The sequence below is a fragment of the Bacillus rossius genome, assembly GCF_032445375.1.
Source record: "Bacillus rossius redtenbacheri isolate Brsri chromosome 9 unlocalized genomic scaffold, Brsri_v3 Brsri_v3_scf9_2, whole genome shotgun sequence".
NCBI lineage: Eukaryota > Metazoa > Arthropoda > Insecta > Phasmatodea > Bacillidae > Bacillus > Bacillus rossius.
The window spans coordinates 13,137,630-13,159,972 of NW_026962013.1; the positions used below are offsets into that span (position 1 = coordinate 13,137,630).

The 22,343-nt window shown below is 34.5% G+C and overlaps 1 protein-coding gene across 6 annotated transcripts in view; it reads left to right on the top strand.

Annotated features, from left to right (window-relative positions):
• Positions 1-22,343, top strand: part of LOC134543362 (protein lap4) — a 237,352-nt gene that overhangs the window by 175,429 nt on the left and 39,580 nt on the right. For all 6 annotated transcript variants that reach the window (XM_063388350.1, XM_063388353.1, XM_063388354.1 and 3 more), the window contains 5 exons: positions 3,934-4,092; positions 5,006-5,120; positions 5,528-5,652; positions 6,307-6,402; positions 8,328-8,489. In XM_063388350.1, coding sequence (XP_063244420.1) covers positions 3,934-4,092; positions 5,006-5,120; positions 5,528-5,652; positions 6,307-6,402; positions 8,328-8,489 — 657 coding nt within the window. The remainder of the gene's footprint in view (positions 1-3,933; positions 4,093-5,005; positions 5,121-5,527; positions 5,653-6,306; positions 6,403-8,327; positions 8,490-22,343) is intronic.

Consider the following 22,343-nt stretch of genomic DNA (forward strand, 5'->3'; position numbering starts at 1 on the left):
GTTAGGTGGATTATTATGAATTGTAATTAACTTCTAGTCATTAGCTTCACGCCTACCTCTGTTTGCTAGGGAAGCTATCTTACACTCTTACTAACTTTCAGCTGTATCTCTCCTGCCTAGGTCCTTCGCCAGCACTCCGCCGACCGCGAGGGAAGGGACAAATTTATGACTCTTGTGACCTGGGTTTCGATTCTGTTGTTTCTCAGTGGCTGGAGTACCTCCCGAAAATGGTCAGCCAGGAAAGCAGCTTACTGCGAATCCACCGTTAATGGTTGCCATGATCCTTAACGCTTGGCTGGGACTGGAAAAAATGTCGCACACTGTAGAAACAACCACTGCAGTTCATGGCACCACCGCGGGCGTGGTTGGCCGGGTGTCAACAATCATCAGCTCCCTCCCAACCACCCTCTTTCCTTCCTCCTCCCTCGCCAGGCCTTATGCCCTACCACAATGAGGAGAAGGAGTGCAGCGATGGGAAGTCCTTGGAGCCTGGCTGGCCAAGGAGGGAAACCCTGGCACGTAGCTTGCATCATGTCACCACCACCCGGTACATCCCGCCCCGCCCCTACACAGAGCACACCACGACAGTGAAGAGGGCCGAGCTGCTCTGTGTGCGGTCTTCTGACTTTGGGTGGGAACCAAAGGACAAGTTTCCTCCCCCTCCCCTCCCCCCCCCTCCTCCTCCCAATTTGATACAATTTGACTTGTCTCTAAAATTTATATATTTAGTATCTTGTAAGCCATGTAAGTTCGTGAAGTTTAAAATCTCGAGTTTTGGAAGATTTTTATTTTCTGAGTTTTTTTTTAAAAGTGGACTTTGCTTGCATTAAAGCTTTTTTTTTTTTGACAAACCAGAAATCAACTTAAGAGAAGTGTTGCAAGAGCATTTGTGATTTTTAACGGACAGTTTGTTCCTTTTTTTTTTAGACGTACCTCTTGGTCGTTAGTATGTATTTGATTTGGTTTTTAATTATTTTATAAATTGAGATCTGCAATATATTTTTTTAACTTTTTTATTATGCATAGATACATATAAATAATATTTATTGTTGGGTTTAAAGATTAATTATATCATTATTGTTTACAAGCTGCGTGAAGTAGAATATATGCAAGTCACCGTAAGTATTAGATGTGTTTCACCACCTTTTCTTTGATGTTAAATTTTTTTTAGGTAGATTTCGAACTAATACTACCTATTGTAGCCGTTATCATGGCGTGACTTCAGGAAAATTTTAATATGTATTTTTTTTTTTTGTTTCATAGTCCATAGACCCCAAAATAATAGTCAACTCAAAAGTTTATACGTATATATTTATGTATCCATATAAATATATATACATATATACATTAAAATTTTATGCATATGATAACTGCTGTAATTTTGCACTAATCACTTGCAGATACATAAAATAAAGTAATGGAAAAACTTTGTTAAAGTTCGTAAATGGGCAAAATTCCACCAAAGAAGTACAAATAGGGGCAGGTTTTTTTGAAAAACAGAAAAATTGTGATAACAACAACCATACAAATATTGCATCCATTTGAAAGTATAACTCATAGGAGTAATACCAAAAACTTTTGTCTAAATACATCTTTGATACGACCAACCATAACTGCAGGTGGTGGAGAAAACAAGGGTTGGAGGACAAAAAAATTCATAACTTCCTTAGTAGGCATACTATTGAATCCATAAATTTATTTTTAAATGGTATAAATTTTTTCTAAATTTTTTGTCTGAAACAATTTTGGATAAAACGAACCATTGCAGAAAAGGGGTGAAAAACCAGGGGTAGAATTAATTAACACATCATAACTGCCGTACCACGTATAGTATTAAATAAGTTCTTATTTGTTGTAAAACCTTAAAACATTGTCTACAACTTTCATTTGAAATAATTTTTTATACGACCAACCATTATAGCAAAGGGTATAAAAAAAAAAAGAGTTGTGGAAGAAATAATTCATTATTCCCTTAGTAGACAATATTTAAAATTTTATCTGAAACAATTTTTGATAAGACTAACCATTCCTGCAAGAGGTTGGGAAAAAACAGGGTTGGAATTTAAAAGTATGTATAATTTCTGTAGCAAACACACACCACCTTAGTAAGCACAATATGAAAAATAGTTCTAAGCTATTCAGTGCTAGATACATTGAGTTAAAAACATTTGTAATATTTTTGCTGCATGGATTATGAAAAAATGTACATTTAGTTTTTTAAATGCTCCAAAGTTTATAGACGTTTCCAGAACAATTACAGAATAAGTAGGTACTTCGAAATCTACCTAAGCCTGTAGGCTGTGCCAAAAATTATTTTATTTTTATTGTAGTTGGTTGTAACAGTATTATAATAATATTAATGTAGGTAGTTGTATTTTTTCATCATTTATTGAATTACTGACCCTAGTTGAGATTTTGACGTACTAAGTTATAAATTATGAGTCTCCAAGCCTTTCCTATTTTATTCACAGCAAGAACAAATTTTAATTATGGTGTTTATATTTACTAGGCATGGGTAAATATTTGTAATTTCAAACAGTTTAAAACCATTACCTATTTTTTGAGAGAGTGAATTTACAATTAAATATGATTTGTTTAAGTTAAATGATAGCTCATAGTTTGACTTTTTTTTTACTCTCAAAAGGATCTGGTAATGGTGGGGGGGGGGGGGGGGGGAGAGATAAGAATAATGCAGAAAACTGAATAAGCAACTTAAGAGTTGCTTTAGTCAGGAAAACATCAAGGAATTTAAAAAAAATTATTTTGTTATATAACTTTTAAAAGGTGTGAAATGTCCATGTAGTAATATCAAATAATGATCTTAATTCATCATATTTTAAAAATGATTTGTATCCTGGTCTTATTATGGAATAATAACTCATTATAAATGCAGACTACCATATTAGAAAAAAAGTCATAACTTATGTTCTAATGTTGTGCGAACTATAAACAAAATATAAATTAGAAATCACAAATGGGATACCCATGTTATGAACCAAAGCTTAAACACAACCCAACACTATGTTGCAGTAAATTCAATACACCATTTAGTGTTTTTTTTTTTCACTAAACTTTTTTGGAAATAGCATTAACTAATCTTTTGCCATTTATTCTGTGGGCTTGGAAAACTTGGAAAAGTCGGAGAATTTTTACATCCCAGATTGTCTAGCACCCTGACTATACGGAACTAAGACAATTGGGACTGTGAAGAACGAGTTCTGTTGTAGATTTTATTATGCCCTAATTTACAGCATAAAATGATGTTATACTTTATGATCCTCTCTCTTTATTTAGCATTAATTAGGTCAAAACTAGAATACTGCTCAGTAATTTGGAACAACATCAATATGTGTGATAATATTAAAATTGAAAACATACAGAATAAATTAATAAATATTATTAATAAAAAACATCTTCCTCTACCCAATCTGAAGTCTCTCTCAAGTCAAAGAGAATTACTTGACTCTATTTTCATTAAAAACTGTTATACTAACAAATTGAACTGTAGATATATACTTGACAACACCGGTTTAAGAGTACCTCCTTTAAATAGTCGTTTAACTTCCACTTTATGTACAGCTAACAGAAACAATGATCTTATCTTTAGGCTAATAACCAACATTAATAAATTTGATAAAGACTTAATTTTTTTTTTTCTTAGTTCTTAATGATCATGTGTGTTTTAGTTCTGTGTTGTCTAAATTTTAACATTTGAGTTTTGTTTTATTGTCTTTGTTATGTGTGTTTTGTTTTTATATTGTATTGTTTTGTTGTTTTTCATTTATGTTTATTTTTGTGAGTGTATTTGTGTCTAATTGTGTGCCTACCATTAAAGGCTTTGTCCTGTTGGTTGGCATGTTACAATTATAAATAAATAAATAAATAAATAAATAAATGATCGTATGTCCCGAGCGTCTGTTCTGGCTTGTCCAGGAGCTGAGGATAGTGAAGGTGCCGGGAGAGAAGCTGGGAATGCACATAAAGGGCGGGCTGCGTGGCCACCGGGGAAACCCGCTGGACAGGACGGACGAGGGCGTCTTCATCTCCAAGATCAACTCCGGGGGAGCAGCCAAGAGGGACGGTCGCCTGAAGGTGACAGCGCTTCTTATCTTCCGAGAACTGTATTTGAATTTTTTCACCAAAAAGATGGCGTTAGGAGTTAGTTTGTGAGATTTTAAATCAAGTCTTTTACTTTTCTAATTTGAATAATTAACTTCACAAATTAAGTAAATATTTAATTTATTGTTGAAAATAAATTTTGATTACGTCTGTCGTTATAATTCATTAAGGATTATTGAACGAGACGATTCACTTGAATGTAGTTTTTCAAGAGGTTCTTTATTAAAAATAATTTTTTGTCAAATACTTTTATCATTGTGTGTCTGTGTGTGTGTCTGTGTGTGTCTGTGTGTGTGTGTGTCAGATATAATTTTCATTTGTTAAATATTAAAATTATTTTTAATTTTAATAAAGATTTTGTGTATATTAAATTGTTTGTAATATTGATCATTTTTCAATGGCCCTCTTAGGCACCTTACAACTGACTAGTATTCTGATAAGTAATTGTGATATTTCATTATTTTATTCGGAGAAGCCATTGAACTATATTTTTACTGTGTTCACATTGTTTGCATTGTTTGTAAAAAAAAAATTTCAGTATTTTATTTGTTTGGTATGGCATGGTTTTTATGACTGTATTTTACGTTTGGAATTATTTGAAAGCTGTAATTGTGGTTTTAGAAAATAGTGTATTGTGCTCATATAAAGCAGGATGAGGGGCAGGTGAGCGCTATATTTTTTATTCCTAGATGCCATAGTATTTAGGTATAATCATTATGTTTTCATGAAGAACTAATGCCATTTTGTACCGTCATAACTTGAAACAAATGAAAGTATTTTTTCAACAACAATTTATTAACCTATAAAAATTTTGCGTAGATTTTTACTTACCTGACTTGAAGTTCTTACTATTCCCTTCCTTCAATCCATGTCGTGTTGGTCACAGGTTGGCATGAGGTTACTGGAGGTGAACGGGGTGTCTCTGCTCGGTGCATCGCATCAAGAGGCTGTGAATGTTCTGCGAGGCTGCGGAAACGAGATCGTGCTGGTGGTCTGCAAAGGTTGGTGTCCTTCCTGAAGTGGGCCTGGAGTGCATGTGTGTTTGTGGGGGAAAGTGCCCAGTTGTAAGCAGTGGTGTAGCCAGGATTTGTGTATGAGGGGTGTTAAGAAGGGGCCCCCCCCCCCCCCCCCCCCCCCCGTATTAAAGCGGTGGGTCTGGGGGTCCTCCCCCGGGAAAATTTGGATTTTAAGGTGTAAAATAGTGCTATTTTAGCAGTTTTCGGTACTTCAATTTAAATATTGTAATGTTAAAATTTTTATTAATTTTAATATGAAATTTGTTTGAGTGATGAATAAGAAATTTAATTAAAGATTTGGGGGGGGGGGGGGGGGTGTTTGAATCCCTAAACCACCCCCCCCTCCCCCCTTCCCGGCTACGCCCCTGGTTGTAAATGCAGTGCTCCTGCAGGGTACGACAAGGCCGAGGTGGACCGGTTGATGTCAGAAGGGCGGCTCAGCCGGGAGTCCAAGTCCGTGTCGCAGAGCGTCTCCAGTCTGGACCGCGAGGATGAGAGCTCTCTCACCATCAGGCAGGTAGGCAGTGGCGAGACGTAACACAGCCCTCTTCGTAGCAAACAGTTCACCAAGTCCCAGTTAAAACTGTATCCGACACAGTGCATTTTCACCTCTATTCATCTTAACATTTTTTTCCCTTCTTTTTTTTTTTTTTCAATGAAAATTGCTTAGAAAATAAGATAAAAAAGTATCAATTAATATTATCTTTATTTAAAACAGCCATAATTTATTTGCAACAATAAATTTTTGTTCAAAAACTAAACAGTCAACATGGCATGTGAAGCCTAGCCTTGAATCTCACAGTGCTTTTAGGTTAAAATTGTTAGTTTTTTTTTTTTTTTTTACTTTTTGCACTGTGTGCCTAACTTAAAGTGAGAGGAAATTTTTTCATTGGATGATCATATAGTATTTTGTGAGGAGGATTGTTTCCTGTAAATGCTGAATGAAGTGTGTATGCTAGGGGTAAGCGAGAATTCAACTAATATTTAATATTCGTAAATAATTTTTTTTTAAAATCTATTCAACATTTCAGCGGGATCCAGATTAGCGGGACTGTGCGGTGATTTTCCATGTGGTTGTAAGTGATGTGGGTATCTGCAGAAGCCCCAAAGCAAGCAGATGATGTGCTGGTGCCCGGTGATGTGTGTGTGTGGGTGACGCGGGGTGTTGCAGGAGCAGGCGATGAAGCAGGAGCTGGTGGAGTGGGAGAGAGAGGAGGAAGAGAGGAAGCAGCTCGTCGCTGCCAAGGAGAAGTCCACTCCGGAGAGGGTAAGCTGCGATCCTTTCCAGTTTCCAGTGCCGATGCTGTAGCTAAGCTAAGTTTGCTAAAAGTATGAGTACAATGAAAGATCTTTTAACGCGGCATTTGATGGTTCAGCACACTCTGTGATCCGACGCCAAGAGCCGCACAGGCTCAAATTTTTTTTTAGGGTTGATTCCGGCTCTTGACCTTGATTGCCTGGTTGGTCGCATTACAGCACTGCTGGAATTTTTTAGTTTGCTCAGTTTTAGTCGCTTCTGTTGGTTTTTATTTCAGTACAATTACGGTGCGCTTTTTAATGGATGTTTACTCCCTCTTTTCAATGCAGGAATTGTGCCATTAGCACCGTCCCTGTTTTGGCGTGCACTGTTTCCAGATATACTTCATAGTGCACAAACATTATATACACGACATAATAGTGTAATGGAAATTTCGGAAATACATTTTATTGATGTATTTTTACTTATAAGGAGACTTAACGGTAAGACGCCATGCCATCTTGGTTTCAACCGTTTTCTCAACAAATTTTTTATATCATTTATTATTAAAATTTTTGGTTCTGTTGAAATATAACACATAATTTATTGGAATGCCTTGTTATCAGTAGTGACTGGCGTTAAATGACTAATTGCAAAAGTTTGGCAGAGAAATGGCTTTCAGCGATGTTCTGTTCTTTTGCTATATTAATATGCGATAGCATCCAAGGTGTAGTTATAATAATGGCGTTGGAGGTCTTGTATTAATTTCTTAAAGTGATTATTAATAAAAAAAACTAATATACCAATGTTAGGTTTTCAGCTGATTTTGAAAAATTAAGGTACTTGTTGATAATGTGAAAGTAAACATAATTTTTGAACTTATTAACATTAAGATGAAATACTGAAAAAAAGAAAGAGTTTTCTTGTATGCCTATTGATCTAAAAAATTTATGTATACAAATGCAGTAAATATCAGGGTACAACAGGAATTCAGCTCAAGAAAGATAGCAGTTAATAAAAATAATGGATTAAATTATTCATATTGGGTCCTGGAAACACATTTAAAATAATTTTTAGTTGTGAGAAATAAACATATTTTCTATGCCTTTGTGATTAAAATTTTTGAACACAAATATGAATAATTTATTATTCGTATTCGATTCAACTTCGAATACTAACATTCAATGCATCAAATATTAAATTGGGTTTAGAATATTTGATGTAGTATACCTCCTGTGTTTGTCGTGTACCAATGTTCAATTTTGAGGTTAAGTTATTTGTGCGGGTTGTCATAGTCAAAAAAATAAGAATATTTGGTGCTTAAACATTCAAAAGGTATTCATAGTTAATTTAGTACTGTCTCGCATAACAGCAGAAAAAAATTGCGTGGAAAAATCAAAACGCTGACTATTAGCGACATTTCAAATGTTTGAAACAAGCTGTTACATGTATTTGTTTTGTCACATGTATTAGTATTTGAAAAAAATTAATAAAATAACTACAATGGATTACAACCCCAAAAAAGGACATGCCTTTGCAATGGTCATTTAAATAAATGAATGCGATAGTTGTAGCGGCGTATAAATCAATAGTCACACAGTATCTGCTACCATGCCACAATGTTGCAGCTTACTTTCTGTATGCATCTATGACGAAACAGACGTTGTAACTCAATGACAGAATAAATGTAAATATAGGTTCCGGATTTCTGAGTAAATTAGCAGAAAAAATGTATGCAATATTGTTGAACTAAAGTACACTTTACCGAGCTGCCGTTAACACGAAAATGGTTTTGAATATGTAAATATGAGGTCATTTAATCACTATTACGAGAGTTCAGCATTTATAAAAAGAAAAAAATTTCTCGTTTTTTCATCAAATTTGTGATTCGCAAAAAATGTTCTGGATGTGTAGATAACTGGGAATAGCGAATGTGTTTGGCGCTGGGCTGGCAGGTGCTGGACGTGGTGAGAGCTGCGGAGATGCTGGTGAACAAGCCCTCCAGCCCGACCGAGATGCTGGTGCCGCCCAAGTCCCCCGGCCCCACCAAGGCCGCGGACCTCAAGACCACCACCATCGTCATGAGCAAGCACACGCTGGCCCCGCAGACGGGTTCGGTGAGTACCTCGGACGCCGTGTGTGCGTGCCGATTCTCTCGTCTCGTTCATGCTGATAGTGCAAATAGTTGTTCTGTTTTGGGCCGCCGAAACAGAGTGCAGGAGTTAAGAGTGGTAATGTTCTTTTACAAATCGTTCAAGATATATTAAAAGTGTCAAATTATGAATAGCAGCATTGTACTATTTTTCTGTGATGGATTTGTTTCATAACTTTGTTTAAACTTTTTTTAATTTGTATTTTTTTGACAGCGGAAAAGGCTTAGTTGGTAGGGACAAGATCATAGGGTGTATTACTGTATTGTAATAAAACTGAAATAACCTCAAAAACCATATAACACAGAAATGTAAGTTGATAACCATAATGTACCAAAATGCAACTTAAAATCATGAAATCATTCACCATTTTTAATCAAAAAATTAACTCTAATCACAAAAACATAATCTTTTAATATAGTAAATTTTAAGCCTGTGCGAATATCAGTTTTTTTTAAATTCAAATTGAATACGAATAATAAACTTTTCATTTTGATATTCAAAAATTTGAATCTTCCCACAGGCCTAGAAAATTTTAAATAGTGTAATTTATTTAGCCAGAAGTTTGTATCAATAAGTATGGACTAAATTTGTACATTGGAAAAAAATTTTACGTTTTTTTTTAATTTGAAACAGTCATTAGTAACTTAATTTTACAACTGTCATTAGTAACTTAATTTTACTTTTATTGTGGTACATTTTTCAAACACACAATTTGTTGTAGATTTATTTTTATTATTCTGAGTACTTAGTTAGACATGCTTATTAAAAAATTATTATATTGATAAAGTTCATCGTATCAGTCAAATCGAAACTGTTTTAGTGGAATGTATCATGACACATTTAAATTTCATATTTGTGTAGTAACATGTCATCTTTATTAATAAAAAATTTCACAAAAAAAAATAACAATAACATTATGTATGAAATATATGTTTCACAGTATTGTAAGTAAGATAGGTATGTTTAGGACGAAAGACTTTATCATCAATATTCCACCATATAATTATAGGTTCACCACTTCTAAAGTCCCATAGAGTCAGTAATGACACGCAGACTGCACGCCTTTTCAGTGCCTAGCGCGCGAGGCTGTGAGGCACCAGACAGTGCCACTCTGCACGCTGCCGTGCTTTTAGATCTTGTGCGCCCCCTTAAGAAAATCATTTTATTTGTAGCTGATTCAACACCGATATGAAAATCAGTACACTGCCAAACACCAAATGGTAGTCAATTACACCACATAACACCAAAATGCAGCTAAATTCAACTCTGTTACCTCATTATAGCTATTACAATAATACAGTTTGTTTCATAAATCATTGTTTTAGGTTTTCCTTTAAAAACTCTAAATGTTGTATACAAAGTAAAAGTTTCTATCTATAGTTTTTTAAAAGTGTGTGTGTTTAAAAGATTTTATATATACAGTGAAACCTCGTTAATAAAATACCGGTTATTTCAAAGTTCGCGTTTATTCGAACACTTTTAATTCCCCTTCAGACTGGGATAGCATATTTAATGTCAATCAATACGGTTAATACAAAATATTCGTTATTATGTATTACGAAGTAACCTCACGTCCGCTCACGTAGGTTACTATTGTTTTATTATCGGATAAACCGAATGAAATTTTAGAACAAGAATCGCACACTTTAATCATGTGCACGCAGCTTCACTATAATTCTGTTAACGGCAAATAATTTTTACGGTAAATGGTCTACAGTCAAACCTCTATCTATCGAACTCGCATGTATCGATTGTCCGTGTTTATCGTATACTTTCTACGGTCTCTGCAAAATTGCCATACAACTAAGGTTAAAAAAGTCCGCTTGTACCGATGTTCGAATTATCGTTTTGTCCGCATTGATCGTACAAAATATGTGGTCCCGTCACTATAAATTATAATAGATGATCGTTTAACCATAAAGATTTTGCATAAATAACCATTTCTTAGAAAGAAACCGTCATAAAAACAGTAACGATAGTATACAGTAGTAAAAATCAACTTAAATCTGCAGCCAAGTAATGGAGCACGTAAATATGAAGAAAAGACAAATGAACAACAACTTACGAAGAAATTGGATGATGTACCATAACTACAGTACAAACCCAATTGTTATCCTAAGATAATTACCATAAAAAGAACTAAAGATTCTTTGTCGATACCATAATTACTACAGAAGAACGATAGCTACCACATTTGCACTACAGTTACCGTAACAACCGAGATGTATATTTACCGTGACGGTAATGTATTTATTTATGATATATTAAAAATAAAGAACATTATTGAAAAATAGGATGTTAAATTTTTATATGTACGTTTGGCACATGTTGCGAAGAAATAATGCGATCTGAAAAAATGCAGTACTACTACGAAAAGCGAAAAGGGTAATCGTGGATTTTTAGGTTATGGCAGTCTCTCTCGTTTTTCAGTAATATCGGCCGAAAATTAACAAGCGTATCGGAAGTCGGCAGAAATGCCGATTCAACTAAATATTGGCAAAATCGGCTTCTTCAGTACAGCTGTACATTTGATGACATGAGTAAACATATTTCAGACTTCAGGATATTGAAAAAGACTTTAATTTCCATGTAGATTTATTGTGCGTATGTTTTTTTTTGCAAGTGTAAATTGAATTAAGTAAAGTACTTCCATTTTTATTTATTTTTCAACTGATTTAACTTTACTGACAAGTAACTGATATATTTCTGACACTAATTTTGAGGTTGAAATATTTTTTTAAAAATTCTTAGAGTGAAGTCCACTTCAGCATTAATTGTCTTGGAAAATGTTCTGGCTGCTAGTGATGTAGACACTGATGTCTTGTCTTCCTTCGACAAACTTTGCAGTGCAGTAAAGGACATTTATGCAACTAAAAAAGTGCAGAAAAAAATCAATGAATTTTTCAAGCCTCTTTAATTCTCTATTTGACTAATTTTCGAGCTAAAAATCAATACTTGATTTTGTCGATTATTATTAATGTGAGCATATGCACCTGTTAATACAAACCTCGTTAGTACAAACTGCAAAATTTTAGGTCCCTTCAGGTTTGTATTAGAGGTTTCACTGTATATAATATATATATAATATATATATAATATATATATATATATATAATATATATATATATATATATATATATATATATATATATATATATTAAAGGCCCAAAATCTTTATACATGTACATTTCTTGTGATGTTTCTCTATGGGCCTTTTCCCATGACTGTATACAGGATGTATCAAAATTCATGTTACAACGCTTGAGGGTAGAAAGCTCTTATTATTTGCAACCATTTTTGCCAATAAACATGTTGCTGGAAACCCGTAGTTAAGCCCCTGTACCTCCACAAAGAGTCAGCGTAGGCAACCTGTTGTAGAGTGTTATGTTGTGGATGTGCGGGCGTTTGAGTAGAGAAATAACCTTTTTAATCGTGGCACAGATTTTAATTTCACTCTGAAATCAATCACAGCTTCGGCTTTGTTTCACAGCATTGAAATTGTTGCATAAGTTTTAACAACGTGACAGCATAAAGCAACGGCTCAAAAACACACCCACCTTGAGCGACACAGAGGTGGCAACGGCGAATCATGTTTTCACGGATACGCTGGAGCATGTGTGGAGTCGACCTTATGATTTCGAACGCTTCAATGATTCGCTGTGTAAGCTCTTCTACCGTTTCTACTGGCGTGGCGTAGCTAAGCCCTTTTACGTAACCCCACAGAAAGAAATCTAACGGGATTAGGTCCGGTGACCTTGGCGGCCATGCGACAGGGCCCGTTCTTCCAATCCATCCGTTTGGAAATGTTTGGTTTAAATACTCTCGCACTTTCAGGGAAACATGAGGTGGTTCCCCATCATGTTGGCACACGTCGGACATCCAATGGTATCTGGTAGTTCGTTCTGAAGGAAGTGGAGGTATCTGGCGCCGGTAAGTCGTGGCGGAAGAAAAAAAGACCCGATGAGTACGCCGTCAACAATACCGGCCCTCACATTAACTGAAAAACGTTCCTGACGAGCTATAACACACTTTGCATGCGGATTGACATCATTCCAAACATGACTGTTGTGCGAATTGAGAATAGCGTCTTGAGTGAACTTGGCTTCATCGCTGAATAAAACCGCTAACTCTGGGTTCCTCAATACTCTTCGAATGTACCAACGAGAAAAGGTCATGCGAAGAGGATAGTCTGCTGGACCCAAGTGTTGCACTTTTTGAAGGTGGTACGGGTACAAGAGTTGCTCATGAAGAACTCGCCAAACAGCCATTTTGTCAGCGTCCATATTGGAACCTTCTGCCCTTGTGCTTGTATCCGGACTCTCCTCAAATTTCTGAAGTACATCTTCTTCAAAACTGGGAGTACGAACCCTGCGTGGAGCACCATCATTTGGTCTTGTGAGGGCACATGTACCAGTATCACACATTCGCTGAGTAAGTCTTACAAACATGGTGTGAGCTGGAATCCTACAACCTGGATATCGTTCTTCGTACAGACGACGGGCGGCTCGTCCATTTTGTCTAGCTTCCCCGTAAACAAGCAGCATGTCAGTGTACTCATAAACGTGTACTCCATTGAGCTCCACTAAAACGTCGCCCTTTTTAGAACCACAGTGAAAGAAATGACACCACGAGTTTGCTTGTACGACAGAACAGTCAACGACAGACCACCAGTGATATCAAAACACACTGCGACACTGCGATGTCACGCTGCGCAGTGCTATGGCATGGCACGAACGGAAAAGAGGTGAGGGCGACACCAACGGAAGTAAAAAGGGGCGGGGGTCAGCATTCGACATCGTACAGTCCTCTCGAGCGCTGCCCGGCATCGTAAACACGTAATTCACTACAGCATCGTCTGTCTCGCACAAAGCCCAACAGGTTGCCTACGCTGACTCTTTCTGGGGCTACAGGGGCTTAACTACGCGTTTCCGGCAACATGTTTATTGGCAAAAATGGTTGCAAATAATAAGAGCTTTCTACCCTCAAGCGTTGTAACATGAATTTTGATACACTCTCTATAATCAGCTGTAGACTGATTTTATTTAATTCACTTGAAAAAAAAAAGATAAAAACTTATTAATGCTTCTTACTTTAATTTATATATGTATATATAAATTAAATAAAGGTTTTAGTTACATAATTTTGTTTAACTTACTTTGATCAATACATTATGTAGTAGTATTATTCAATGTACTCATATGAAGTGTCTTACCACAAATTGTTCAAGCAGTTTATCAGTGTAATTGCACTTGATGCACTTATTATTACATGTGTTTTAATTTGTAATGACATTAAAGAAGAAATCCTCTATTTTTAATGATGAAATTTGCTTTTTTTAACACCATACAATTTTGGCTCTACCAATGGTTCCATGGATCTTTTATTCTTAACATGAGTGCATGTGTTTTTTTTTACTTTTGTTATTATTTTAATGTTTAAAAAAAAACACAATACATGCTATAATTGCAATGTGCTATCTGGTGGTGGTCATTAAGCCTGAAAATGACTGTTATTACAAGAAGTGGGAACTTGGGATGAATGGTTATGGATCAGTAAATACATTTTTTTTTAATAAAAAAATATATATAATATATATATGTATAAAACTAGGTGTATATGATCTTGCCAACTTCAGAGGTTAGGTACATATTTTTATTTCTGAACCTTTTTGAGGTTAGGTCAACCCTAACGAAAAAACAGCATATGTTTGTCAGCATGCATCCTGATTGTTTGTTGGTTTCCTGGAATAAAATGGAATAGTGGTTGTATTTACTTGTACACCAAGCCTGCAGAATCAAGATAAATAATTTTTAACTCACTAACACTTCACAAGCTTGAGTATTTGGTTACTTCTCACAGTGATGTTCACATTCTACCAAATAATATCTCCACTTTTGGATTCTTGAACATAATGAACAGTTGTGACATTTTTATAGAATTATGGTTTGTGTATTTATTATCGTATAAACCCACGTACCACCCGCCCCTGGGTAAGACCCGCACCCTTATTTTTAGAATGCCATGGTGGGAAAAAATGTTTTTATTGCAAATCTGCATGGAAAAAAAATAATTTAGTCATGATTTCTTTTCTTTTCAACCAGTAACAAATCGTAAAGAATTACCAAAAAAGTACTATGCTACTTATTACAGCCTCGGCATTTGCGTTAAAAGTGTACAGAAGGCAGGCAACTGCAATGTGGCAACATCGCGCGAGTAGAACGTGGCATCGCCGCGCGCGATCGAGAACAACACGCCGTGTATGCGCGTGACCTTGCCCAGCTCCCAGCTGTTTTCAGTTACAATCTTCCGCGTCCATTATCGTGCGCTGGGCAATGACCTCGTTCAAACAAAATAAACGATAAAGCAAGCAAGTCCTAGCCACGCATAATAAAAACTATTTTTATTACATGCATAATAAAAAAAACCTTGTGCCTAAATGTGGCATATTCTACAGCTTCCGCAGCTTTAACACATGCCTCTGAAATGCTATTAATTTCTCATCGTAGCTTGTCGGTAAACGCTGGCAGATTGTAGTACGCCGCCTCATGGACAAACCCTTTCTTACCATGAACCTGCGCATCCAGTTCCTACTTGTTTTAAAGCCTTCACCCACGCCAAGTTCACGAGCAATTTGCAGCGCCTTTAGCGAACACATTTCCGTGCTTACAGCGCACCCGAATTGCCGTCTGTCCTGATGTAGTCGTGGAGTTTTTCCTCTATCTCCGGAAACTTTGCTACCGCACCACGGAACGCACGTCTATCGCCACTGGCCGAAAACAGTTTGTCTTTACTTTTCCTCCAATCCCTCACACATGATTCGTCGACATATTTTCGCCCAGCAACACGGTTACCGATTTCTTCCGCTTCACTGATTATTTTTAATTTTTCCGCAACTGTGAAAGAACGCAACTTTTTACGATTCATTACAATAGTTACAGCCAACACACGTGTAAAACCACTGGGTACTTTGCAAATGAGGATAGGACAGTGCGTGGGAGCGCGCGTTTGTAACCAGCGAAGCTGCAGCGTGACAACGCTGTGAGGAATGTGACCTTGACTGTCTGCCGCTTCCTTCCCCTCCTTTTTCCCTACTCCTCTTTTCTATCACAGCAATCTCCAGTCGCGCCAGTGTTATTTCGTCACCGCGCTAAAATGGCCCAAGACCCGTGTAACACCCGCACCCTACTTTTTCGAACCTGATTTTTTGAAAAAAGGTGCGGGTGGTACGTGGGTTTATACGGTATTTTTCTGAATAGTGTTATACCTTGTACTGCTGGTATATACTACTAGCAATAAGCAGTAGTGCTGTGTATATTACATGTATCTACTGGTATTCTTGTCAAATTTTTCAATATTTTGTTTGAAATTGCCATAAATATGCAAAATACCTGGGAAAAAATAACACCTTTCAGGTAAAAATAACATCACTTGGTGGCATAAAATAAAAACACAAATGCATGTTTCTGCTGATCAGCAGTATACTACAGATGCAATTCGTGCCTCCCTCCTTTTGCTTGCTGTGTAGTTTCGTATGAATACAGTACACAAAAATTATATTTTTATTCATATTTTTTTAGTGAATTCTTCGTCTCATGTGTTGAAAAATTAGTTGTATTTTTGACTTTGTAGTATTTCTGTCAGCATTTTGTATTCATCTGATGTGTAAAAGATTTCCTAGCCATCTTTTTAAATGTATGGTGTTCAACTGTTGCATTTTAATGATTTTAGATGTAAAAGTTAATAGTTTGAGGCTAAGTAAAAATAATTATTTGTATCTAAGACATTCCAGAATAGGCTACTTTTATTTAACTTAAAAGCTACATCTCTTTGTGAATTACCATTTATGTCTTTTCCGAGTATGTATTTTTTCACTTGCGCTATGCAAATACAGGAATTATTACAATAATTTTGTAAATGTTCGTAAAGTTTTTAATCTAATGTGTCTGCTTAAAATATTCACTTCAGTTACAGGCACTTGTAACCATTAAGCAAATGTATTTGATGTTGATTTGAAGTTAAAAGTAAACAAGAATGTAACATCCTAGAAGTATTAGTGCATCTGTTTTGTTTGATGTTAAATTGTTTCCCAGCGACTGGTTTTTCTCTAAGTTGTGATTTATTTTAAAATAACTAGTATACTTCAGTTCCTCAGTTTCTCACAACTTAGTACAAAAAATTTCAGTGTGGTTAGGAAACTATCATGATTGGACTTGTTGAGTGTTAGTAGAAAAGTACATATTTTTGGTGACTAGTATCTAGTTTTGCAGTTGTAAAAAAAAATAATATAATAAAGTTGTTTAATGTAGGTGTAAACTCTTGTCTTAGATACATAACCTCACCAGACAGTTCACAGTTGAAATGTAAAAATCTAAAAATGTCACAAATTAAAAGTTGGTTAAAAATTTTGTTAGTTCCAGCTTTTACTAAAAAAATTGTTTTATTTTTATTTTGCAAGGAAGACATTTTTACAGTTTAAGTGTATGTTTTGAGCATAGTTATTTCATAGTGTTTGGCTTTTGGTTGATAGGGATACCAAAATAATGTCTTATTTTAACTTCATAATCTGTTTCATGTCTGGGTTTTTTTTATTAAAAAAAAACATGTCATCTATCCCCTTTGAACAGTCTCAAGCTTAAAATTTAGAAGCAAATGTCAGCTGAGTACAGGAGCTAAATTTTGAGCCTTATGACTAGGGATAAAATTATATGACTTTATTTTTAGGCTATTTTTTTATGTGAGATTTCTATGATTTTTTGTTATGATTTCTGTTTATTAATAAATATAGCATATTATTAAACAAATATGCAACTCAAATGATTTTGACATATATTATTATTGCACATTAACTATATAATAATTTGGAAAATGTACCAACACAATGTGTAATGTAAAAATACTAAAAATGAGTTACTAAGAACAGTTGAAGATCAAAAAAAAAAAAGTAAAATTTTTTCAGTATACCTATTTAATACATACATTTTGGTACAAATTTCCTGCTAAATAAATTACATCTATTTAATTTACTGTATTAAAAGTTGAGGTTTTTGTGATGAGTTTATTTTTGAATATACCTACCTGCAGATTAATTTCATGATTTCAGTTGTATTTCGTTTTTTTTTTTTTTATATATATGGTTTATTAACTTGCATTTTAGTGTTATATGGTATATTGACATTCTTTGTAGTGTTCATTTGGTTTTATCGCAATTTGCCATATAATCATGTCCCTACTTATGGTATTTATCACTTTTTGAAGTTACTATTTATAGACTTTTTGTAAGTATTCTCCAAGTGGTTAATTTTAACAATCATTTTCCTAATATGTGTATTTGGTTTCAGTTTTTCATTTACTTTAGTTTTAAAAATTAAAAGGTTTTGCAGTTATTTGATTTTAAAAATTTTGCTTATTTGTGCATGAATATATGAATTATTTACTGAAATAGTTATGTAAATACATATATTTTTTGTTGGCATTGGAAAAAAATGACTTTATTATATTATTAACCATTGTTTGTATTGCTGTTTAGTTCTAATCTATATTAGTTTTAAATTTAAATGTTACCTTTTTTAAATGTGTTTTGAAAAGACTAAAATAAATATGTTTTTGTGATAACATGGTTTTAAATTAGACAGTATTATTTAAAAATCTTTCAACCCACAAAAATTTAGAATTGAGTAAATTAAGCTCAAAGTTGAACACACTGTGTCTGGTATTTTGGTTATGGATTGAATTTTTGGTCATTAAGAGGGCTAAAACATGGAATGTCAGTTAAATAATTTTGCTTAATATAGTGTGTCATAATGCTTACAGAGCTGAGTCAAAAAAAATAATTTTTTTGTTTAACTCATTTTTGCATAACACCGTCCAAATATGCTTATAAGAAGTAAATTTTGTTTTGAGAAATATGTCATTAGAACAGTTATCTAGGTCCCTCATAATAAAATTTGTTTATTTGAAATAAAACACTGAAAATGGACTTCGGGCTGGCTACTTGCTAAAAACTAGGTGCAATTCCGTGCGAGTGCTTTTATTTTGGCTGCAGCAAAGGGTTCTTCTAGTATTGTTTATTTTGGGAGATGTCTACCTTGATAAATAAATTTATGCTTCAATAATATTTTATTTAACATTTTGGCGATTAAAGACGTACATTTAATTCTAAAGTACTACAGTGAAACCTATATTTAACAAATCTCAAGGGACCGAAATTTGTTGTGTTTGTTGTAAAGGGGTTTGTTAAATGGTGGTTTCGCACAATATATTTCTAGTCATTATAAAGCTTCACATAAATGGCTATAACTGTCTTTCTGACTGTAAATACGATATGAGGAATTTATCATGAAAAAGTACATGGAATACACTTGTTTAATGGCATGTTTTATAAGGTCGAAATAAATCACTATCTTGTCCAAATCATCATTTTTACATACTTTCACGCGTTTTTGATTTGTTCCTACCAGAGAAGCGTTGTTTGTGATCTGTTCCCGGTTGGATAATATGGTCGAAAGTGTAGATGCCGGGATTCGAAACGTTTAGCTATATCACTTTTTATTTCCACCTTCATCAACTGCATTTAAAATTTCTAATTTTATTTTAATGTCAATCTGTCGCCGTTTTTTTTAGGATTAGAATTCATTTTACAGTAGTACCGTGTTTATTTCCGTAACTACGTATGGAAATAAATAAACAACAGCGAAAACTGAAAAAAACGGAAATTGTACTACACCATAGTTAAAAATATTTGCGTGTGCGCATCTGTAACCATAGAAACGCAAAATATACTAGTTGTTCGTCTTGCCAGAGCGATGGTACGGGAGGTTTCTGCCACTAGCGCTAAATGTACCCGCCATTTTGAATAAAGTGTGGCATGTATACACGACGTGTGTTATCCATGATGCTTTGTTTATTTATTGTCTTCCGCGATGTTGCATATTATTTTAAGGTTATACGTACGTATTTTTAAGCAGTGAATGCAAAAAAATTAGTGGATGTCTTGTAGGAGTTGTTTATTTTTGCGTGTTTTTCAAAAGTGGCAGTTCGTTGTAAAGGGAATTTCACTATTTCAGAACAAATAAAATTCGGTATTTAGAGGTTAAAACAGCATTGATCTTATGGAGGTTCAGCGGGAACGAAATTTTATTTCGTTGCATGGGGTTTTTCGTTAAATAGAATATTCGTTAATGGAGATTTCACTGTATTGATTTTTTCTGGAAGAGTCTTGTTTTTAAATGAATAAGTGATTCATAACAATAGGCTAATCTTTTTTTAAAAAGCAATTTAACAATCATTGTAAATAGATCTATTAGGCCTGTGTAATGCGGATTAAATATTTTTATTATCTGCGATTTTGCATCTTTGATTAGTATGGATAACTGGTAGTCTACTGTATACCATTTTTATTCCATAACAAACATGTGGCTATTGAATAGGGACTTCTAACAGTTGGTTAGCACTTAAGGATTAGATTTTTGTGACAAATTTTGCAATTGTTTGTAATTGCTTACCAGAAAATAAAGATGCTCGTAACCTCCCCTCTCCTTCCCAACTATACAATCCCTCTCATTTATGTCTCCTTTTTCTTTTGCTCCCTTTCTCTCCCTTCCTCTCCTCCCACCATTCACCCATCACCCCCTCATCACTTTTCACATTCCATCCTACCATTCTTTTACCCTCCTCTTTCTCTCATCTCCACCTGTCCTTTCCTTTTTTCAAGGTGTTTTATACTGTAGAAAATATGCTACTTGTAGCTAGTAGATCAAACTGTTAATTTTTCCAGCTGGTTCTTTCAGACTAAAATTTATGTAATTAAGGTTTCTGTAAGGGGTACAGTACTAGTTACAACTGGCAACTATTTTATAATGTTATTTTGCCCCCTCTCTTCCTCCTTACCAAAAATTAACAGAAATGTTATGCGTATAAGTATTATTATGTTGAAATAGGTTATGCCTCATGTTATATTTTCACCAGTTTATGTATTTATAAAGATTTTCATTATCATTAGGTTACCTTTGGTTCAGCATGATAAAATTATGCTGGATTATGGTGTGTTCATTTAACACCAGTATTTAGGATTAAACATGGGTGCATTATTTCTTTCCTGCAAGACCTAATTTCATCTTATTTATTGTACTTGCTAGTTACTGTCGTTGAAAAAGCTAACACTCCATTTAAGGTATGATCTGTAAATGTCTTAAAGAAATGTACACTTTCAGGAATGAATCATGATGATAGCTAGGGTATATAGGAGGGATTGTCATGGATATTGGGTAAAGAAGTTTGGCTTGTTATAAATACTTTAATTTACTTTTTTTATTACAGTATTAGTTAGTGCAGAGTAATTACAAGAATATCCATGCGAGGTGCTATCCATTTTATAGTTTTAAGCTTTTCTTACACGAATAGCAAATTGTTTCACTGTTTGGAACTTGTAAAATAGCTTTTTTTTAAATTTCATTATTGATGAAAAATATTACTGTAACTCTCTTCCTCCAATTTCTTAAAACATGTTGTGCATTTGATTCCAACAAATAATGCAACTAAAGAAATAAAAGAGGTGCTAGGGTAGTGTATGTTGTCTATTTCACCCCATCCTTTTTACTGTATGTTGGTTTATACGGTCTTCATTTCAAGTAGGAAGTAGATTTTTTCCCCTGATTCCCACTTAATCTCATTAACTTTGTGGGTTTGCCTATTTGTTGCCCGGCTTGCCTAGGTGTCGTGATTGCTGGCATCTTCTCCCCACGAGGTTGGTTGACTCGTTTGTATGTTCCTTGCTGTCTTGCGCATGCATGGATTGTACTTGAGTGTACATAACTGGACTCTACACATGTCGTAGAGGCCCTTTATTCAGTCTGTGGTACCTTCATGTGCCCTGGAGACATGAGTATTTTTGGCTGTTTGCATTTTTCTTCGTCCTTAATTAATGTTTTAGTGTGTTGCATTTTCCACTTTTTTGTACCCTTATCTACGTGTATATTTTGTTTCGACTCTTAAGATACTGCTTTGTAATTGAAACTGGTTTTAGTATGTTAATTTAAAAATGCCAGTAAGCAATTGGCTTTATTTGTCTCATCAAAGTAAAAAAATATACTCATTGGCTGGTGATTTGCAATCATGTCTATTAGATTTTTTTTAAAAAATAAGTGTCTTGCTTTAGGCAATAGGCTTGGGCTTTATTATATGCAGTCAATTTTTGCAGCTGTTCTAAAATAAATACATTAAACATAGATTCCCATATTTTCTACATCCTTAATGTTTTTGTTTGTGCAAATGGAGGTACTTACTTGCATGAAGGTGCTACAGTACATGTATGTACATGTGATAAAATGTATTTGTATTTACTTATTTTAATTGATCATTGAATCCATATACGTAGTGTAAATAGACTTACATGTATTTGTTTAGATACATAGTTTCATTTTTAGCTTTGGATGCACAAATGCATACAAAGCAGAAATATAATTTGACATTTTAAAACTAATTTTTATTCCTAGTTAGCTCTATATGCAGGAAACATTAATGCTAGTGTACATAGAACCACCAACTTAATTTCTAAAATTCTGGAGATATCACATTATAGGTAACTTGCTTGTATTGTTTTAGCAGAAGCAATGATCTTTTTATTTTTAAGGGCTTTAGGTGTGTGCATTAGTGAGCATGCATGAAGATTTTTATTGTAGCATCGGTTATAGCATGTTAGTTCCAAGTCATTACTTGTATTACAGAATTGGCTCACCTTATTTGCCAAATATTAACTGGGTTCATTAGAAGCCTAGTATAACATTTTTTTTTTACACCGTGGATAACAGTGTATCTCCAAAA